This window comes from Bombus pascuorum, chromosome 9 (assembly GCF_905332965.1).
Source record: "Bombus pascuorum chromosome 9, iyBomPasc1.1, whole genome shotgun sequence".
Classification (NCBI taxonomy): domain Eukaryota; kingdom Metazoa; phylum Arthropoda; class Insecta; order Hymenoptera; family Apidae; genus Bombus; species Bombus pascuorum.
The window spans coordinates 2,889,062-2,908,500 of NC_083496.1; the positions used below are offsets into that span (position 1 = coordinate 2,889,062).

Sequence of the window (19,439 nt, forward strand, 5' to 3'; positions counted from 1 at the left end):
TATCAAGTTAATTACTTATTACTATCTCTCTCTTCATTCGACATAGTTTTGCTCGTTTCATTGAAATCACAGAAAACACAGAACGCAGGCTAATTATCATTGTACCCGTTCGATTGTTCGTGCGTCTAATTTCTCGTTGAAGCATGATTCGACTGTGACGGCATTTTTAATCACGTGTAATACATACATATTAACGAACGTTAGCAAATCATAGATACATGTATGTAATAGATATACATGTATATTATATATATATATATAGAACGATACCCATATAGTACCTAAGATTTATAGCAATACAAGTGGTGTGTCGAACGAACGGAAATCTTGCGATCATTCCAACACAGTAAATTAATAAAACGGAAATATATAGAAACGAAAAGAACTCAGCATGGCCGCCAAAAAGATGCGTGACAATAAAAGACTCTCTTTCGGGAGATATCTTTAAGCAAGTAAAGCTTGCGAACGTGAACCGAAAGCACCAAACAAACATTTGGATTCTACTCGACGATAGGATTGATATATCTCGAATGTGTTAACGGACGGACTCGATCGATTACTTTAATATAGAGATACATAATATATATGTACAAATTCGTTTGTTACGTTTCTCGTATTTACGGACAAACCCTGGAATTTCTAGGCTTACCTTGCGCTGGCCAATCGAGAGTGCTCCTTACTCTTCATCGCTACGGTCGTGTTTGCGTGTCGGCACATCATATAAATCGCCATCGATAGGAATACCAAGTTTGCCTAACAAGAAAACCGGATAACAGCTTCTGTATTGAACTTATTCTAAGAATAGAATATATAGATAGGTATATCAAATATTCATACGGCTTTACGTTTCATCGAAACACTCGATGCTTTAAAAACATTATTATATATTAATATAACGTGAATCGATTACGATTTATTTCGTACTTTTCTTGGGCAACAGTCATCTTACCAGTATAACGAGTATCACTGGTCCAACGAAGCTGAATATGAAGTAGTTATCCGCTCGTAGCCAGCAATATCGATCGGTACCGTAACTCAGAGGATCGATTATACATGAAATGGCTACGACCAGCAACGGAGCACCGTAGGCGACTAGATAATACCAGCGTAGCCTTGATTTTTCTGCTTCGAACACCTCGATCAGCATGACGTATAATTGAAACCCTGCAAAAGAAAATCGAAAGGAAATCAAACTGGTACTCCCGTTTCGCTGAACCGTTATTTGTTGTTAGTTAATGCGTGATTCGACAAACGGTAGCGTTGCGGATATTCTATTCGAGAGATACCTTCGAGGAACATCCAGGCGAATGCACAAAGAAAAAAGAAGTGCAACAATCCAGCGACGATACCGCAGATAATTCTCTGATTCGTTTGTCCGATTCCGCAAACGAATAAAATTTCCGCGATCAGCAAGCACACACACAGATTCTTGTGGATGGTTGTTCTATCCGACTGTAACAAAATGGCAAGAAACGCTTGGTAGATGTTCGATCGATACAGCTAAAGCTTTCGTACTTTGCGATCCATGTAAGATTCGGCACGGAATAGTTACCTTTAGTCCGCGAAATAATTGGAAAGTCAAAATTGCCAGAACCAGGCAAACCACGGAAATGATACAGCCGATATAGGTGATGATCTGCAACGCGACTTGATGAGCAATATCCAATCTGACGGCGTGCACGTCCATTAGAACGGCGAAATTTGTAAGATGGTTGCACTCGCATACTGTGTGAGTTTCGTTGGTTTTTCGTATTTCACAACCCTCCTCTGACCAAGCACTGAAATGGGAATTAAAAGTATATAAGAATAACAATTATCCCTGTGTCATCTTCGAAGAACAAAATTTTATTACGTATATAAATATTTTCCAAATAAACGACACTACGAATTAGCGAGAGAGATGTAATTAGAAGAGGAACTCACCTTAAGATGTAATCCCAGAACACACAAGTCGGATTGGTGACGTTCTCAATGGACAGATGCTTGAAATAGACTCTGACAGGCTCGCTGAGCTGTATGTGCCTTCCTTTGCCCAAAGACGCGGAGATCACTTTACTATTTAGAAGCCTGGTCGTGTTCCTTTTCGGCAGTGGCTGAGGGTCGTCGTTCATGACTAACGATGATACCTCAGCTTGCGGCTGTAAGATCTCCTCGAGCCTGTCAAAGGCCATGAAGACCAAACGGACAATGCCACCCTCGCTGTTCTCCAGCAAAGCTCCTCTGGTTAACTCGACACGATCGTTCGAAGCTGCCCATCTCTGTTGAGCTGCCTCCGTCGGGAACACTTCTAGATCATCGCCGATATTCCGTGCATCCAGAACGCGTACTTCCATTACTATTTAAAGAGACACGTGAATCGTGAACATCGAAGGATATCATGATATTTTTATATGGTGTAAACTAGTTTGGGTTGGATAAGATGTTTTATGCAATTGGAAAGAATCGAAAATGAAATCCAATACAAAATGTGTTGAATTCTTTTATTTCAATCGACGTTTTATAACCGGGAACTCGCGTTATTCTCGGTACCAATCATTTTGTTATAACCTTGGCCTTTACACTCGAACTTTCGAACGCAATACATATTCCGTAGAAACATGTCCACGTGGTGCATCGAAATAAAATTTATATCCTCGGGAAGGTATTTCGTCCTGAACAGGATGGCGCGGTGTTAACCGAACTCCGCAACGTTCGTCAATCTCGCGACCATAAAGTTCCGCTACTCGATTCATCTTCTCGAACGAACGATAAAACTAAACGCGCATATCTTTCTGTCGGTTATTTTTTCCTTGTTGTCACGGTGTTTCACTCATCGTATATTCCATTCGATCAGTCATAAAAGTGACGTCTTCGGCTGACAAGAAAAATTCGAGAGGACTAAACCCGGCGATAGTGGTAGCTAGTTTTCTGTTAGCACGAAAGAAAGAACACGGTCAGACGGGCGAATATTATGTTACATGGCATCCGGCCGGCTGTCGCTCATCAAACTCGTCTTCTTTTTACCCTTTACTGTTATGCTATTTATCACGTGCGGATCTAATGTTGGTGCTACTTCGTTCGACCGCGACGCAGAAAGTTGCTTCCAGCAGCCTCAATCACGACCGCGCGCTACGTTACTTTCAGGAAGTAAATCAAATTGCTCGTAATTTTCTCGGTGGTTTTGTTGTGTTAATGCCGGGTAGGGAGAGAGGTAAAGCTCGGGTTACAACATTATCCAGCTAGGTACCAGAGAATTACGATGGGTTTGAATCTTTGTTTTATCTACGCCGGATATTACCACCGTCGCATTCCACAGATAAGGGATCTAGATTTATGCGACCCGATGTTAAAGTCGGACCTACGATACTTGCATGTCCATTGTGCTAGACGACTCAACGTTAATTCGTTATACCGTCTGCCACTCCTTTTTACTCATCACGGCCCGTCGTCCTTTCTCTCAGCTCTTATCACACCATCTAAATTAGTTCGTGGCTAATTTTTCCTATAGACGTATCCTCGTCTATGATATAACTCCAACTAATTCGAGATTACGCGTCGCTAATTTAAATTTCCAATTACACTGCTTTCAAACGAATTACGGAAAGTTCAATTTGCCGTTCTAATTCAACAAGTAAAGATATATGTAACAATACTCACGTATGTTCCTCCCCTCATGAGTGATCGTTTTCTCGTGCATCAGCGTGTCGGCCAACAAAAACGCGTTCTCCTCGAGTCCGATCAATAAAGAGGTCGCGACTCTCATTTGTTCCTGATGGCTGAGATCCTTCCAAGACGCCATTTGCGCCTTGTCAAGCAGATTGCTGCCCGTCCTCACGACACCTTGCAGCAGCTCGGTCACGCTGACCTCCCTCTGATTCGCGTCTTGGTACGTCCTTATATCTTGTGCCATCTTCTCCGCCATATTCTTGATGATCTTAGTCGTGATCATCATGTCACCACCATAGAGACCTCTGCTGTTGTTCGTCACTTGCGATAATTCTCGACTGATTCCGAGGATCACATCGCCTTCTGTTACCCTGTTTTCCAGCGTGGTGAGCCAAACGGAGCGACACTCGCTCAGATCCGGACTGTCTCGATGCCAGAAGGCCGTGTCTGCCCTGGCCAGGCATCTCCAACGCGCCAAACCGTTAGCACCGCCTGGACAACTCTGAACAGCCACGTCGCCAGCTCTGGTCGTGTTCCACGACAGGTTCCTGGCTATCACCGGGGGACACACTTGTCTACCGTAGTCGTACCATTGGCCATTCGAGCTGGACTCTGGATACAGCGTGCTCGGCACTGGAATATTTGAGTTAGTTACGAGCGTTAGTTGGCCTGTTACTTGGCTTTAGTTAATGGCGTGGCTTTAATGTGATTCTAGTGTCAGGTCCCCGGCGGACCGGAGCTTAGCTCGCGCGCAACATCGTATCGGGTCTGTGAAATGGAATTTTGGATACCCAAGGGTGTCTTAATCTTTTGCAGTGATTGTTACGAGTTGCCGAGTTACATCGAAATCGAACGTTGGTTAGCTGATACGATTTATACGTTGACAGCCGTATTTCCTTGCTATTTTAACACGCAGTTGTACATTTGTCGCGAAAGAAAAGAAAAAGAACAACGCAGGCGATGGAATTTTCCTAATTAGAGATCGCTTTAGTTTCGGATATCTTTATAAAGTTACTTCGACGGTCTATCCATTCTTGGAACTCCCAAGTTTCTGACAGCTGCCTTTTGTGCATTAACCCTTTCGGTACGATCGTTGGCTGTAATTGACAGCTGACAAGCCCTCGAGCCAACGTGTCGACTATAATCGGCCGATGATGCTTCAAATCATCCACTCGATAAGTCTTGTTTCAGAGTGTAATTAGAGTGCAATATTTAATTACATTAATAATTCATCGATTTCACCCTTTCTAGGTTTCAGCGCGTAGTGATCGAACGAGAAAGCTCTTTAAGTAGCTTTCTGTTCGAAGCTGATGTTCTCAAGTACCGTCTCTCGATCTCGATGATAAAATAAACGATACATTCCGTGCTCTCTTTATCAAAACGCCATCAACGCTCTCCTCTCGTTTATGAAGACCGCTCAAACACTCGAGAACTTACCAGTGGTCCTTCGACTCGTTCTCCAAGGAGCAAAGGTCGACGTGGTTGTGGCCTGAGTGGTTTCAGGAACAATCGGAGGCACCGCTGGTACATTCGCAGACGGAACGTTTGCAGGAGATATTAAGTCTTGGTCCACTTCGAGGACCTCCGTATCGACCGGTGACCTCGTCGACGTGGGACTACAAAATGAAAAGGGTTTGTCACTTTCAACGACGCTCGTGCAGTCCAACTTATCGGCTCTCGTCCAACTAACGACGTAACGAAAATATTTCCCCGTCGAGAAAACGTAATAAAATTCTGCTTTTAATGGAACGTTTCGATAACTTTATTTTTCTAGCTGACACCGAAAGAATATCCTTCGAATCGTAGCAAAGTTACGTGACCGTTGAACGTTAAAGAAAATCTTTATTATTTCACGATCCATTTCGAAATATATCGTTATCTCTGCTATTAAAAATTACTATTAAACAAAATCTACAAAGACAAATTATGATTCGATAACGAATCGTTGAAACAAAGCTCGATAATTCAAACTAAACGAATTTGAAACTAAACAAAAGTATACTGACCTTGGCGTGGTGGTTATTGGGAGCGTCGGGGTGGACGGTGCTGGCGGCTGCGGCGGTTGTTGAGCCTGGGGTGTCGTAATCCTCGAGGGAGGCCTGACAGTCGGCTTAGCCGTGCTCCAAACGCTTGGCTGAGAAGCCATGATCCACGGAGGACTCGGACGGGACGTTGTGGTGGTTGTTGCCGCTGCAAGTGTTTCGTCGGTCTCGTTTTAATTCGTGGAAAACGGGAGAAGCACACGGGTGGGAAAACGAAACACGGGCTGATGACGAACACGCGGAAAGAAGAGACGCCAACTTTCAGGGAGGGTTACTCTCGAGGATGCTAAGAACTCGTCTACGAGCTTATCGGATTCGAACGCCGAGTATAATTAAGAAGGAAAGTGATTCGAGGAGCTCGAAGGCAGGGCCGGGTAAACGAGCTTTTCGACTGAGCTCAAACGACGGGGATATTTTAAACCTCGTTGCAGGCTAGGGGGTAGGGATCAATCTCTCGCCGATTCTCATCGGAACGTTTCCTCTCTCTTACGGCCAGAAACTAACGATCGCACTTTGTTTCTCGTGGAATTGCCACGTCACGGTGAAAACCTCTTTAATCTCTTCGATTCAAGCTCGCCTTTTTATTTTCGAGTGTTCGGGGTCCGACGAGAAATTAATCGTCGCGATAGCTATCGCGATGGATGATTACAATGAAGTTTTAACATTTTCTTGAAACTTATTATCGAAGCTATTTGGAACAAACGACTTTCGATGGAAAGTAACTCACCGTGTTATCTCTCTGCTTCGTAATCGATATGGCAAAACATTGATTCGATAACGATGCTTAGAAAGGACAAACGATCGATGCTCTCAGAAACCGGCAATTGTATCCTCTATGACCGTTCAAGCTCATTCCAGGATTCCCGTATCTCGAATATATATACGTATATACGTTCCATTACAGAGAGACATCCTTTGGTCTGGATGGTTCAATGCATCGGTCGAACAATCGTGATGTTGTATCGATCGCGACAGAAATATTCCCGAAAACGAAAGGTCTTGGCCATTCGGCGAAGCGAGTCGAAGCGAGCGGCAGGATTAGCCTACCTTCGAGGCCGATATCGCGACTATATCTGGCCTAAGAGGAGAAAACGATCTTTAACCCAAGATGGCGACGGCAGTTAATCCCTGAACGGGATGGTCCGCGTATTTCGCGGTACTATCTCTATAGGGGTCATCTTTATTGGCCGAAGGGGTTGGCGATAAGGTAAAATACCGGACGTCGCCGATGTCCGTTACGATAGTCGGCTATGCAAGAGAAGGACACCCGTATGCATACAGAGGGACGAACGAGAGAGAAATAGAGAGGCTTTCTCGTGGTATCGGGGCTACCAACAGATCCCTTACTCCCTCTTGAATATACACGTCGGTTAGACCGATCTATCGAGCCTCCTGGATATCGATCAGACGAAGAGGATGTGTTTGGAAGCTGTAAAAGGCGAACAGAGAGAGCCATAGAGAGAGCAGAGGGTTGACACTTTATGGTCCAATAAGTGATTGCGTTGCTTGGTGGTTTTGGTAGGTCGTAACCGGTGGGTGTTAACGCTGAAAGGTCAGGAAAGTCAGCTTCATTCGTTCGCTGCTAGTTAGAGTCTGTTTGAACGTCGTAAAGTCTTCAAATACTAGCAACGCTACACTCCGGTTATCATTCTGTAGAACGTATGCGTATAGAGAGTCGATAGAGGTGATTTCCTTTTGAACGTTTAAAAAAATCTCCATGTCTGGTCCTGTATATGTATTTTCACGCGTCTATGAATCGAAAATGTTAAGCTACTCTTATGGTTACGATTACAATAGCATGCATTATGTCAATGCTTATAATATGTAAATAGCTAGCAGGAAAATTGATACGAGTATTAATAATTGATGAGAGGCAAATTAATAGAAAGTACGATGCGGGTTTACTGTAACACGTCGAAACGTCGTTTCGTCACAGTCGAATCGCAGTATCATCGAGCGTAACGATCGACGCTCGCAGTAATCTTCCCTGCTTCTCTTGATCTCTCTGCTGTTTGCTCTTATTGGGTCGTAGAAGAGTTTCATTACGATACGAAACACGTCAGAAAAGTTGGACGTGCAGCCGTGTGTTCCTCTGCGTTACCGATCCCTACGATCGATTTCTCGATCGCAAAGATCACGTCTTCGCGAACCCTTCCACCTCTCTTCTTCTCTCTCTCTCTTTCCTCTCTTTGCGATCTTTTCTTTTCTTCACTTTATACTTCGTCTGTCTGGAGAGTGCATAGCCGATGCAAGCCGCTGGAAGATCTTTATCGGGACACGGGCTCGCAGTTACGTGGGCAACGTGAATCATAAGCGCCGGCTTCGGGAAATTCTAATCGATTCTCGCGGTCAGTTGAACAGCTTTTTACCCGTACGCTATGTATATAAACGGCCTGATAAAAAAAGCGAATATCGAGCTCTAGAACATGAGAATCTCGAGATGCGTACCATCGTTCTCGAGAATCGCATAGGTAAAAAATCGGCTCCTGAATTTTTTGCCTAATAATCATCGATATCGATGTCGGGAAAAAAGCTTAACGATTATACTTGTTATCGAAAGATCAGCTGGTTTCAGAAAACGAATTTAAAAATCAGAAACTCCTTCGGTATACGTGCTATAAATAGTTTTCTAAATTATTTTGTAATACATGTTGAACGTGTAATTGGTTGATTCTAATTAAAAAAAAAAAACACTATGAATTATTAACGCTAACGTATCATATTAATCCTTAAATAAAAATTTAAATAGGATCTCTTTAACGATCAAGTACAAGGAGAGTACAATTCGATTAATGTAATTTAAGTAATATTCTAATAATCGCAAAGGTTTCTTCTATATGATCTTGAAAAAGGAATATGTTCGCAAAGGAAAATGATCGCAAAGTCGGCGCCTATGCGATCGTTTGCCGGTATCTACGGAAGACCGTTCGTAGAATAAACGATACAGGGTACAGAGATATTACGAAGAGAAGGGCGCGTACAAAAATGGTGGAGTCTTACTTACCGGACAGGCAACGATAATGCGCCTCGAGGTACTTGTGCGTGTTGGGACAGGGATCGCCGAATTGCAGCGTCGATGCAACAATGCTGCAGTTCTGCTGGTCGTTGCACCTGGGTTGCGATTGGTCGGTTAACATGACAAACGTACACCCTTACCAAAGTGTACTGAACCATGGATCCTGTCCCTTCTCTCTTACCGTTATGGATGCTCGAAGAGGGATATTCACGAATGGAGAGACTTTTTCGACAAAGTTTGTGTCTTTCGTTGCTTTCTCGCATCTCGAAGATTCACGCTTTTCTCCAAGGTATTTCACACGAGTTTTCAAATTTGTTAATCATATTTGTCCTTTTAATCGCGTTTATCTTGGAAAAATCGTGATCCCGAGCGCTTGTGTGTAACTCGACGAAGGAAGATTCGTCGGTCGAAAAGAAAAGTATGCACCAACCTAGGCAATAGTACTGCGCCTCGATGTACTTCCCGGTTCCGGGACACGGGTCCTCCTCGAAAATCTCGCTGCGTACGTCCACCGAACAGGAATTACGATAATTGCACCTGTAATCGTCACGTGAGCAGAAAAGTCACCCCAGGGGACAATGATAAGTCACGAAGATTCGATGAAATGGATTTGATTAACGAGAATCAATGGCGTCGATGAAATGTGAACCGTGGCGATCTTGGAAGCATCCTCTAACTTCGAGTTTCAATGATTCTTTCACTCACAGCCCCAACTATGAAACTTTGCAAGGTATTTACAATCGAAAATAGAGAACATTTTTAAGCGTTTCGATGTTTCGTTCGAACGTGATATTAGATTTTGTAATATGTTATTTTCAAACGGGTCGCGACAGCGTTCCGGGAGGAATGTTAGTAACAACAGATGTTCGATATTCACGAGGTACACGTGTTAGCAAATAACAACAGAACAATGAGTTAGTAGAAATAGAGATTTGCAGTAGTTGTAAAAGCGCAGTATACGTTCGTGGTAGGACAGATGAATTCGTATTCGCAACATCGTGCGCCGATCGTTTCGTGTTAATAGTACAACGGTGTGTATGTACAGTGATACGAGTATCATGCAGAAAACTTGAATTTTGAACTCAAGCGCGTTTAAAAATTTTCCTAAATAAAATATTCTTCTCTCTTTTAGTTCATAGTTTTCGTTCGCGATTTCCATATTTTTACATAAAATAGTATACGATCACCGATTAAACCGAAAACACCAAACGAAAAATTTGGTTATTCTTTTAAACGTAACGCTTCGTTCTTGAGTACACTCGTCGAACGAACGCGAAAGTATCGGTGCCACGAAATAGTAAACTTTCGAGAGGAATCCTACATTACAATTGCCCCTTCTTCCGAGCAATACTTTGCAAGAGCCTCCTTCGTTAAAGAGTACCTTATTGTTGTATTCGCGAGGAACTTTTAAAGCTTTGCCCTCTTACAAAGCACAATGGAACGAAAAATCGTGTTCGACGATGACGCGTGGGAAGCCGCGTGTCTCCGACGACATCGGAGTTTTCTACTTATTTCCAAATCTTCAGTCACTTCAAAGATGTTTTCGCCCGATTCTAATCCCGACGACGCGACGTTTCGTCATTGTTCGCATGGATCGTTGGTCGTTTGATTCAAAGCGAACTATAATCGTCTTACCAACGAAAGCAGCTTTCGCCTCTTAAAACAAAATCGTTCCATTAAAAATAAATCGATGAATTAAACGCGACCTTTCTTGCTTCTTATACCTTTCGCCACTTCGGACGAAGTAAGAAAGTACGCGGTGCCGCTTTCTGATGTTATTAGAAAAATCCCGTTGACGCGAGGAAACGGAAAGAGAGAAAACGGCCGTAACGAACCGATCGATGACGTGGAAGTGCGCCCGACTTAATGATCAACATCGATGCATTAATTAACGTTTCATACAGTTTTGCACGTTCGTCTTGTTCCTTCTTTTATAGTATATTATGTTAAATATTTGTATCATATTTATAGCATATTTATTCCGAGGTAATTTTAATTCTTTTGAAAGATAAATATGCCTTATTTCATAACGTATCTACTCCATCTCGAGCATTGGATATTAGGTACCACTGTACGCTATATAAATAACTCTTTCTCATCTTCCTAGCGAGATTCCACGATATACTGTATTTTACAATGAACGCGAACGTAGCCAATTTCCCACATTCACCACGATCAAACAAAACACCTCGCGGTTACTTCGTCGATCCCGGCGAACTCGTCGCTTCGATCCGACCACGCCGCTTACTTTCTGCATAATACACGCACGCGGGGCCCCCGCCTTAGAATCGGTAAAGTGTGCACGGTTTAATCTCGATCGGGGGCGAGCCATTAAAGCGAGTGCACGGCCCATTGTTGGCCAGGCGGAGCGGTGTGCAGGTGAAAAGCCCACACACGACCTGTTATCGGTCCTCGTGGCAGCTACTATTTCAGAGGATTAACCGGCCTCTGCTTTTCACCCGAAATTTCATCCGAAAACCCCTGTTCTCCATCGTCTCGAAACAATTTTTTCTCTCCCTTCATCGAGGTTGAAACACGGATTTTCCGGGGGCGTGAACACGACGAACGAACAACAGGAAGGAAGGAAGGTAAAAGAGAAACGTTCCTTCGGGCGGGAAGGATTAATTCGCGCCGCTGACACGACGACAATCGATCGCCAACCGAAAGGGCGGGATTCCTGTTGACTTTGCTACGGGTTCCGGCCACGTCAATTTGTCGTGATTCGAGTGGCGTGTATCGACAGGCAACCGGGAACTTCTGGTTACTTCGTGTAATTGGCCCCGCTAGTAGATTACTATGTTATGGGAGAAGAAAACGGGACCGAAACGTTCCTGTTATCGACAAATCCCGTTTGATTCTTGACTCTCACTTCTCGCACGTGCCTCTTCCACTCAACTTACGCTCCGTAAAAGGTCACGCTTCTTCGAATTCATTAAACGTAGCTGATGGAAAGCAAGAGCGAAGAAAAAAAATTATACGAAGATGTAAAATTATATGTTAAACGCAGTAAATAAACGTGTGTTCTCTTTCGACGATGTTGGTTCGTGTCGCGATGACGTCGCTCCCCTTTTCGTCGGGGATCGTCCTCCTTGCACGCGCGCCGCCAAATAGAACCACTGGCGAGGGTAAACGTAATTTCAGACGGATAAACTACGAGTGAACACGAAAAATCGCCATTTCGCGGATGTTGCGCCGCTCGTTATTAAGGCCTTCGGTTTCCTTCGACCCCTCTTACAGCCCCTTCTCGCTTTCATCGTTCGTTTCCATCTGAGTCGACATGCCGGTCGCGTTTGCTCGTCGTATCGTGCGACTCCTTTCTGCCTGGTGGTTGTGCTTTAATCATCGATTTCACGACGATTCAGACGAGCCTTCCGACACGCCTGGGCTGACCCCGGATTTAATACGTTTCGACCCGTTCACGGTTTGCCCCGTTATTTATCTGGGCCAACCACTGTTATTTTTTCGCCGAGCCGACGCGACGTTTCGGCGCACGAAAAAGGAGTTTCAACCGCGAAAAGCCCGCCGCCTCGGCGCGACGTTCCGAACCGACCAACCATTTTTCTTCTCTTTTATTTTGCGACCGCTTCCTGTCCAATTGCTTCCCCCTCCCCACATTACGAAGATACGCGTATAATCTATGCATGGAACTTTTGATCGACTCCGCATCGGTTTAATGACCGTTTTACGCGTTACAAAGAGAGCTCTCACCTCGTTTCTGGCACTGCATTAAAATTTCAATTTCGATGAACACTTTTTTTTTTCTCCGGTTTCACAACGCGTTTGCATCGTCGATATTATAAATGATATTCCGATAGATCAGCGAAGAGAAGTATAATAGATAGTTGCCCATAGGTATTTACAGGAAAGTATGACCGAAAAAAGTAATCTATGTGCGCTTATTGGATTGTGGTAAATGGTATTCGAATGGTATTTTACAACAGAGTAGAAGAAAATGAAACGATTCTAAAAGTGGATTGAACGATCCACTTAAAGTAATTTAGTACGATCGAGCGTCAGACATTTTGAAATGTGTAATTTAGCCAACGGGAAAAACGCTAGGAATCCTTAATGAAACTTGTCTATCGTTACGTCGAGTGGTTTTACCGTGCATGCTTAGACACGAATCATATAGCCCCGTCGTTCATCTTCGCGATTTAACACCTTCAAACACAGACGTATTTACATTCCGCGATATGCAAAATTTATCGTTATCGTTATACATATCCGCGTGCCTCAGGTTGGTTCGAATAATTTACGGCTATTTTAAGCGACCACCGAAACGTTGCCTGTAAATGTAACAACGCGTAAATTATACAACAAATGTCAAAAACAAAGGAAAATCCGAATCCAGTAAAATTCTTGTTTTAATATGTTAAAGAAAGGAAACGATTAAAAAATTGCCTTCCCCTCCTGCTGGGAGAGACGGCCATTAAAAAACGCCGATTCGATCTAACTGCTAAATAAAACTCGGACCTAAAGTCTTCCGCAAAAGTTTATTCAAATGATAGCTCGAACCCGGCGTTTTTCTCCTATCTAAAATTCTGCCCGATGATTTACGATATCCTTATTTATGCACCTGGCGTTTAATAACGCCAAAGGGAACGACCACGACGCTCGACTGTCACGCGACACCTCGTCGCTTTAACCTACGTTTCGCGAGTGGAACTTTTGTACAAACCTGATTTTTTATTAAAAAAACTAAATATTTTTATCTAGGAATTCTTCCATCAATACATTTCCCTGTTATTTATCGATTATTCAATTAATTTTACAGGACGCCTGCAATTCCTCTTTTCTTATTTTCTATTCTTTGTACTTTTACTCGAATTAAAATCTTGTTATATTTTCATGCGATCTTTCTAGCGGTAATCGAATCGTATCAATTATGAAGCGAACGTTTCTAAAACGTTTCGAGTAATTAAGGTTGAAGACGGAAAGGAAGAATTACAACCGACACGCGTGAAAAATGCAGTGCATTTGCCGAAAATATCTAAACGATCTACGTAAACGATCGATGGTCAAGTTTTTTGGTCGATTAGATGACACGAAAGCGCCATTCGCGTGGAAAATGACCAGGCGAAATGAAGTTCGTGACGGTGGTGCGGCTACACAGATTCAGTTTTAACCGGAAACGCGGTCGAAATGGGCGGAAACGTCGGCGGATCGGTACGAGGGAAGCAGAAACGTGCTACGCGATTGATCGAATGACGGTGATGGCGCTCCCGCGCGAAATTAATCGAACGTCGAAGAACGATTGGCCTTCTCTCATCCCGTTGCTTCGAGTGTGGCGTGTATCGACGAAAAATCAATTAACCAAGCCCCGAGGAAGATTATGAAAAATCGTTTCGGGGCTGATTCGCGTGGCCGTATCTGCGTGGAATCGCGAGGTCGTAACGCGAGTCGAGTCACGCCTACGGTTTCGTCGTTTGGAAACGTATCGGCAGGGAAGAGAAATGCGCGAACAACACACAAATCGAACGAACAGTATACACATGCGGCGGTGGCGGCGGAGGCGGCGGCGGATGTTCATGGAACAGAGACGATAGAACACGAAGCGGTTCTCGTTTCGGATCGTATCCGAAGCTCGTGTGACTTTTTAATCGACGAAGGAATTTCTTTGTGCAAGAGAAGCCGAGTCCCGTCGATTGTTCGCGAATCTTCGAAGGGGGTGGAGACGCACGAGCTACCGAAAATCACGCGTCGAGAAACGAGATCGTTTTCCTTTGACGTTTTGCGAGAGACACAGAGATACGGTCGTTGCGCGCATGGTCCTCGCGATACTGGACGCGAGCAAAACGAAGAATCGTGGCAAAAAAGAACCGGACCGAGGAACGAGGCAGCGCACGTCGAAAATTGGTCGCTTTGAGAAACTCGATCGTCCGTTTGTAAACGATCATTACCGCGTCACGCGCGATGACGAGCGAAAGAGAGATCCTCCTGGGAGGTTAATAAAACGCTTTTAAATGGTAATTGATGTAGTGTCTTGAAAAATTTTTATTGATTACCCATCGATGATATTAGTAGGATGAGACGATTCATCTCGTATGAATTACTTTTTCAGCGGGGGGAGTGATGTTAAACGTTTTTTTTAATTCGATGTAATTGCAATATTGTTAATTATGCATTGATTAATGTCAGATATTGTTTCGATTGACGTAGTAATTGGTTATGCTGTGTTTGTTTTTTGGTAGGATAACAAGTAAACGAGTATCGGAATGTAATTAAAATACCGTATACTACTAGATCCACGAAGATTGGAAAAAGAAAAAAAAAAAAAAACGATCTGCAATTTGTTTTAGTCAGAACAAGTAATTAATCGATCTTACGTTGTCTACGGAATATTGCACTTCGTCACGAAGCTGTTTCGATCCGCTCGTTTTGCGAGCAGGATGCCACGGATACGCTCACCCATGGCTGGACAAGTCGCCGACTAATTTCATCCTTCGATGCTTATTTTTAGCGTAACACGGGATTCGTAAACGTGCATTCTGTACGTTCACCGTGTTAAACGATACCCCGTGCTCTTAAAAAAATGACACATTTCAAAAGCGAATTTTTTATCAAATTTTTCTGACTTCAATCTTTTTCATCAATCTTTCGGAAATATATTGCGCGTAGTTCGCGAGTAATTTGCACGAAACAGTATAATGAATGGACAGCGAAAAGATTTAGTGCAGAATCTCTAGAGGAAATTGATTCAGACTGTGATTGCTATGAGACGAAAGGGTGTGACGAATGTCGACGAAAAAGCCTCTGATCCAGAAAGAATTTTCCCCAGGATAATTTCCCTCGCAGACACCACAAGGACGTGTGTGCGGCGATCGTGTCAGAGTGGAGAAACAAGAGAACACAACACAGGAGCATCTCTTCGTAGCATTCCGGACGGTGACAAGAGTAAAGGGAAAAAGATCCATGGTAGCACACGTGGCGTTCTTTTATGTATAAGTATGTATATGTTCATTTTTCCTTTCCATTACGAATTAGACCTGGAATAGTAGCGTCGCAAAAAGAGTTCTTAACGTGTAACATGATTCGTAAGATCACGCGATATTACAGAAAAAATTATTCTTTCCAAAAAGGCTAATAAACAAATTTTTATATCAATTTTTTTCTTAATAACTCTGCTCTATTTTACAATCGGTATCGATCGATCGATAAAAATATCACGATTTAAGATCTCCTTCTGCGAATCCTCTAGTTACCGCCACGATCGTCGATTTCAATAACAATTCTCTTCAAATAAAAGTTCACGCAAATAGATCATTTAACTCACAATTAAGGAATCGTTGATCGAAACTGAAATCTCTTAATGGATCATTGCAACGAATCCGCTAACTGGCCAGCGCAAAGCGTTACAATGATCGAACAGAACGTGCGTACGATCGTGGCTGTAACGAGCTGTACAAAGATCCAGCAACTCTCTACGTCTGTAAGAGTACATTATATAATAAACTTTGTGGCATGCAATTGGTCGCTTGTGTATCAAGATGGAGCAAGGATATCACGGAAAGTGCGATATATACATTGCGTATCTACAAAAATTCATTTCCTTTTTCCGTAGTATAATGTTTTAAATATTACCCTCGTAGCTTTCCCGCTCGTTTTCACCCTCCTTTTGGCTCTACCTTTATTCGTTCCGCGCTTCCACCCTGTATCCGCCTGTGCACCACCCTACAACCCTGTTCCACGAGGGTAACGAGAAATATTCGTCGGACTTTCGCCGCGTTCTCGTGATTGGAATACTTTTAAGTACCTAACTGGGAGCTCTCTAACTCTCTTGCTCTCTCTCTCTCTCTCTTCTCTCCTCCTCCCTGTTCAAGTCTCTTCCTCTTAATCTGCCAGAGGATTAAACGAGTTTTGTCGAGAGAACTTGAAGATACGTAGAACGTGTGCGGATACGGTGGTGTCTTATTCTTAGAACGAGTTACATTCGAAACTGGTATAAACGCAATATGGTTGTCGAGGATCTCGTATTAAACGAATACGATTATAGAGATTCGGTTGGTTCTTTAATAAAGTCGGTTATAAAGCTATATACCCGTAGATAAAGTGGCTGGCGAGCTAAACCTTCTTTTTTTAAATGTGGTTCCGAAGCATCGATTAATTATCAGGGATGAAAAGAAACATCAATGAAGCAATCTTTTACACAATGATTTAAGTGGATAATCCTGCGATTATATCGAGCAGCGTAGAAAATCACATTCTATTAACTGGGATCAACGACAGTGTCGTAAAAGCGTTCTCACGACGGTCCCACGGTTGGGAACCGCATTGCGTTAATAGTTTATCGACGGTCGAACGCTTTGCTCGCCAATTACAGTCAACGTCTATTAACGTTTCGACCGACCATTTAAGGGACTAATGAAAATCCCGACCAGAGTAAGCCTCTCGATCGTCCTCGAGAAAAAATTCGAGAGGCGACCAGACAAACATGTTCGAGTGTATTTTTTGAATGAAAAAGGACGAACGGTCGATTGAAAAATCCGACGAAAAGGTAGGACGAGCAGAGAATTGTGCTGCTGCCTTTTAACGAACAGCCGGTGAGATTGGAACCAGGCGAAGAGAGGAATTAAAAAGAAAAGAATCAAAAAAACAGAGAGAGAGAGAGAGAGAAAGAGGGAGGAGAAAGGAAAGGCAAAAGAACAGGAAGAACGATCGAGGCTACAATCGAGAGGCGAAGAGTAACCGCGACAGCGGCTACGATCGCGTTAATGTCTTTTGATTGAATGAAAGAACTAATTTCGTATAATACGATTATCGACGGAATTCTCGAGACCGCAATTAGTTTAGGTTAAATGCCAAGCCGGGACAGACCGAGATTGGTAAGGGCTTGCAAAATAATACAAGTTTATCGAATTAAAGAAAGTCAGAAAAGTTCTAATTTTCGATCGGTCGATGGAGATTGACACGGCTTATTTTATGCAAATGCAATTATCGAAGAGAGTATCGTTCGCGAAAAATCACCTCGAGAAACGACTGGCTTTTCGAGTACGTATCGATCGAACGATGCTCGGTTTCGATCAAACGCCATTTTACTCTTTGACTATCGTCTTTTGTCGAACGATGCACGTATGTAAGTACTTACGTTGATTGCTTCACTTTTTGTTTTTTTTTTTTTTTATTTATTTCATCCCTGATATCTTAGATATTTTTAAAAAATATCCAAGTGAATGTTTCATAAAATTTGAACTAAGAGTACTAAACATTTTATCGAGATCTGTAATAACGCGATAAAGTACAGAAATAATATCAGAAAACGCGTTCGCGAATAGACTTTGTTCAAAGTGTATCGTTGAAAAATTACGGATATGTTTACGATTTCCGTACGATCGTTGTATTAGCCAGGAGCAAAACACGCAAGGAACCTGTCACGAAGAAAAATTCCCGCAGAGGAATGAAGGATAAACACGAACAGCTTTTTTCACATCGCGAAAACGACGTATACCGTGATCATTTCATTAGTAGCTATTCTCCCATAACAGAGGAACTTGTTTATCAACGAGGCACCGGGAACCAGAGAAACCAAGCTTTCCTTTCTATTTATTTTCCTGTTTCTTTCTTTGATCGTGAAATGGGTGTATTTTGACAAATATCCGACAGGACAAGATAGAATTTCGTGGTAGACGTTCTCATAATTGTTTGTTATCCCGGTCAAGATTAAGTTCGGCTGATTGCGGTACGAAATTACGTTCTTCTCACGTTTTCTGCCATGGTTAATTATCCTCTTCGAAGACGATGACGAATCGTGAAATTGTTTAATGTATCTACGTCGGATCGATTACGCCGTAACATATCCCCGTGTAGCGTGAAACAATCTCCTTTCTCCACCTACCCTCGTCATTGTACTATTTTTCTCTTTCTCGTTATGCTCATTTATGTATGTCCCTTCTTTTCTGTTTATTATTTTTTTTTCTCCCTTCTCGTTGATCGCTCGTTATTAACTGGCAAACTAACAAGCACCCGGGAATCAGGAAACGTTGAATTTAATTTCCGAACGTAACGAGAATCGACACGCGCTCCACACGTATCGCGTTGTGTCATCGATTATCGTCGGTGTATAGCCGCGACTGGATAGAGAATATCGCGAAAATATAAATATTAAGAACACAAACAGCGAGTATCGCTTCATATAAAATATTTTTTTATTTTTTTTATTCCTTTTATCGCTCAGTCGAACCTGCACCATCGTGTCGTGTTTATTAGTTAAATATTAACGCCTGTAATTCCGCGGTGATCGTAACTGTTTACGTTAAAAATATTTTAAACAACTATCGAATCGAGTTTCTTTTGTATTTTTTATTTTTCAATGAATTGTATTGCGTTGAATGATCAAACGTTGAGAACATTGTGAATTGTAACGGTGACTGGTTTTCGTTTGTGGAGATACCGTGATGAACGAGAAGAAAGAAAAAACAAGTTGATAGAAAAGAAGGTTCGAGGATCTTGAAGTTTTCGAACTGGTTCCCTGGCCGGTCTGAGTTAACGACGAGAATCGAATCATCGAGTGGCTATTAGCGCAATGTAATTACGCCGCGATTGCGCAACCTGGTGGAAAGAATTCGTTCCCAGAAGGTTTGGGATGGCAACAGCCTCGCTACGAACTCTTTCAGCTACTTTTCTCGATGATCACTTTGTATTATAGCGTGTATACCTGCTCGTCAAGCTGTCTCGAACGTATGGCTGGTTCGCACGAAAAACTTTGGAACTTTCACTTTCGATTACAGTACGTTATTGAT

At 42.8% G+C, this 19,439-nt stretch overlaps 1 protein-coding gene across 5 annotated transcripts in view; it reads right to left on the minus strand.

Moving 5' to 3' along the window:
* LOC132910268 (latrophilin Cirl-like) overlaps positions 1-19,439 on the minus strand; it is a 364,455-nt gene that overhangs the window by 17,203 nt on the left and 327,813 nt on the right. For 4 of the 5 annotated variants that reach the window (XM_060965824.1, XM_060965822.1, XM_060965823.1 and 1 more), the window contains 9 exons: positions 8,692-8,798; positions 5,652-5,835; positions 5,083-5,261; positions 3,637-4,278; positions 1,924-2,335; positions 1,553-1,778; positions 1,287-1,452; positions 950-1,164; positions 650-753 (listed from right to left, as the gene is read on the minus strand). In XM_060965824.1, coding sequence (XP_060821807.1) covers positions 650-753; positions 950-1,164; positions 1,287-1,452; positions 1,553-1,778; positions 1,924-2,335; positions 3,637-4,278; positions 5,083-5,261; positions 5,652-5,835; positions 8,692-8,798 — 2,235 coding nt within the window. Of the gene's footprint in view, positions 1-649; positions 754-949; positions 1,165-1,286; positions 1,453-1,552; positions 1,779-1,923; positions 2,336-3,636; positions 4,279-5,082; positions 5,262-5,651; positions 5,836-8,691; positions 8,799-9,133; positions 9,241-19,439 lie in introns of all 5 variants that reach the window. The other variant, XM_060965821.1, reaches the window with a different exon arrangement.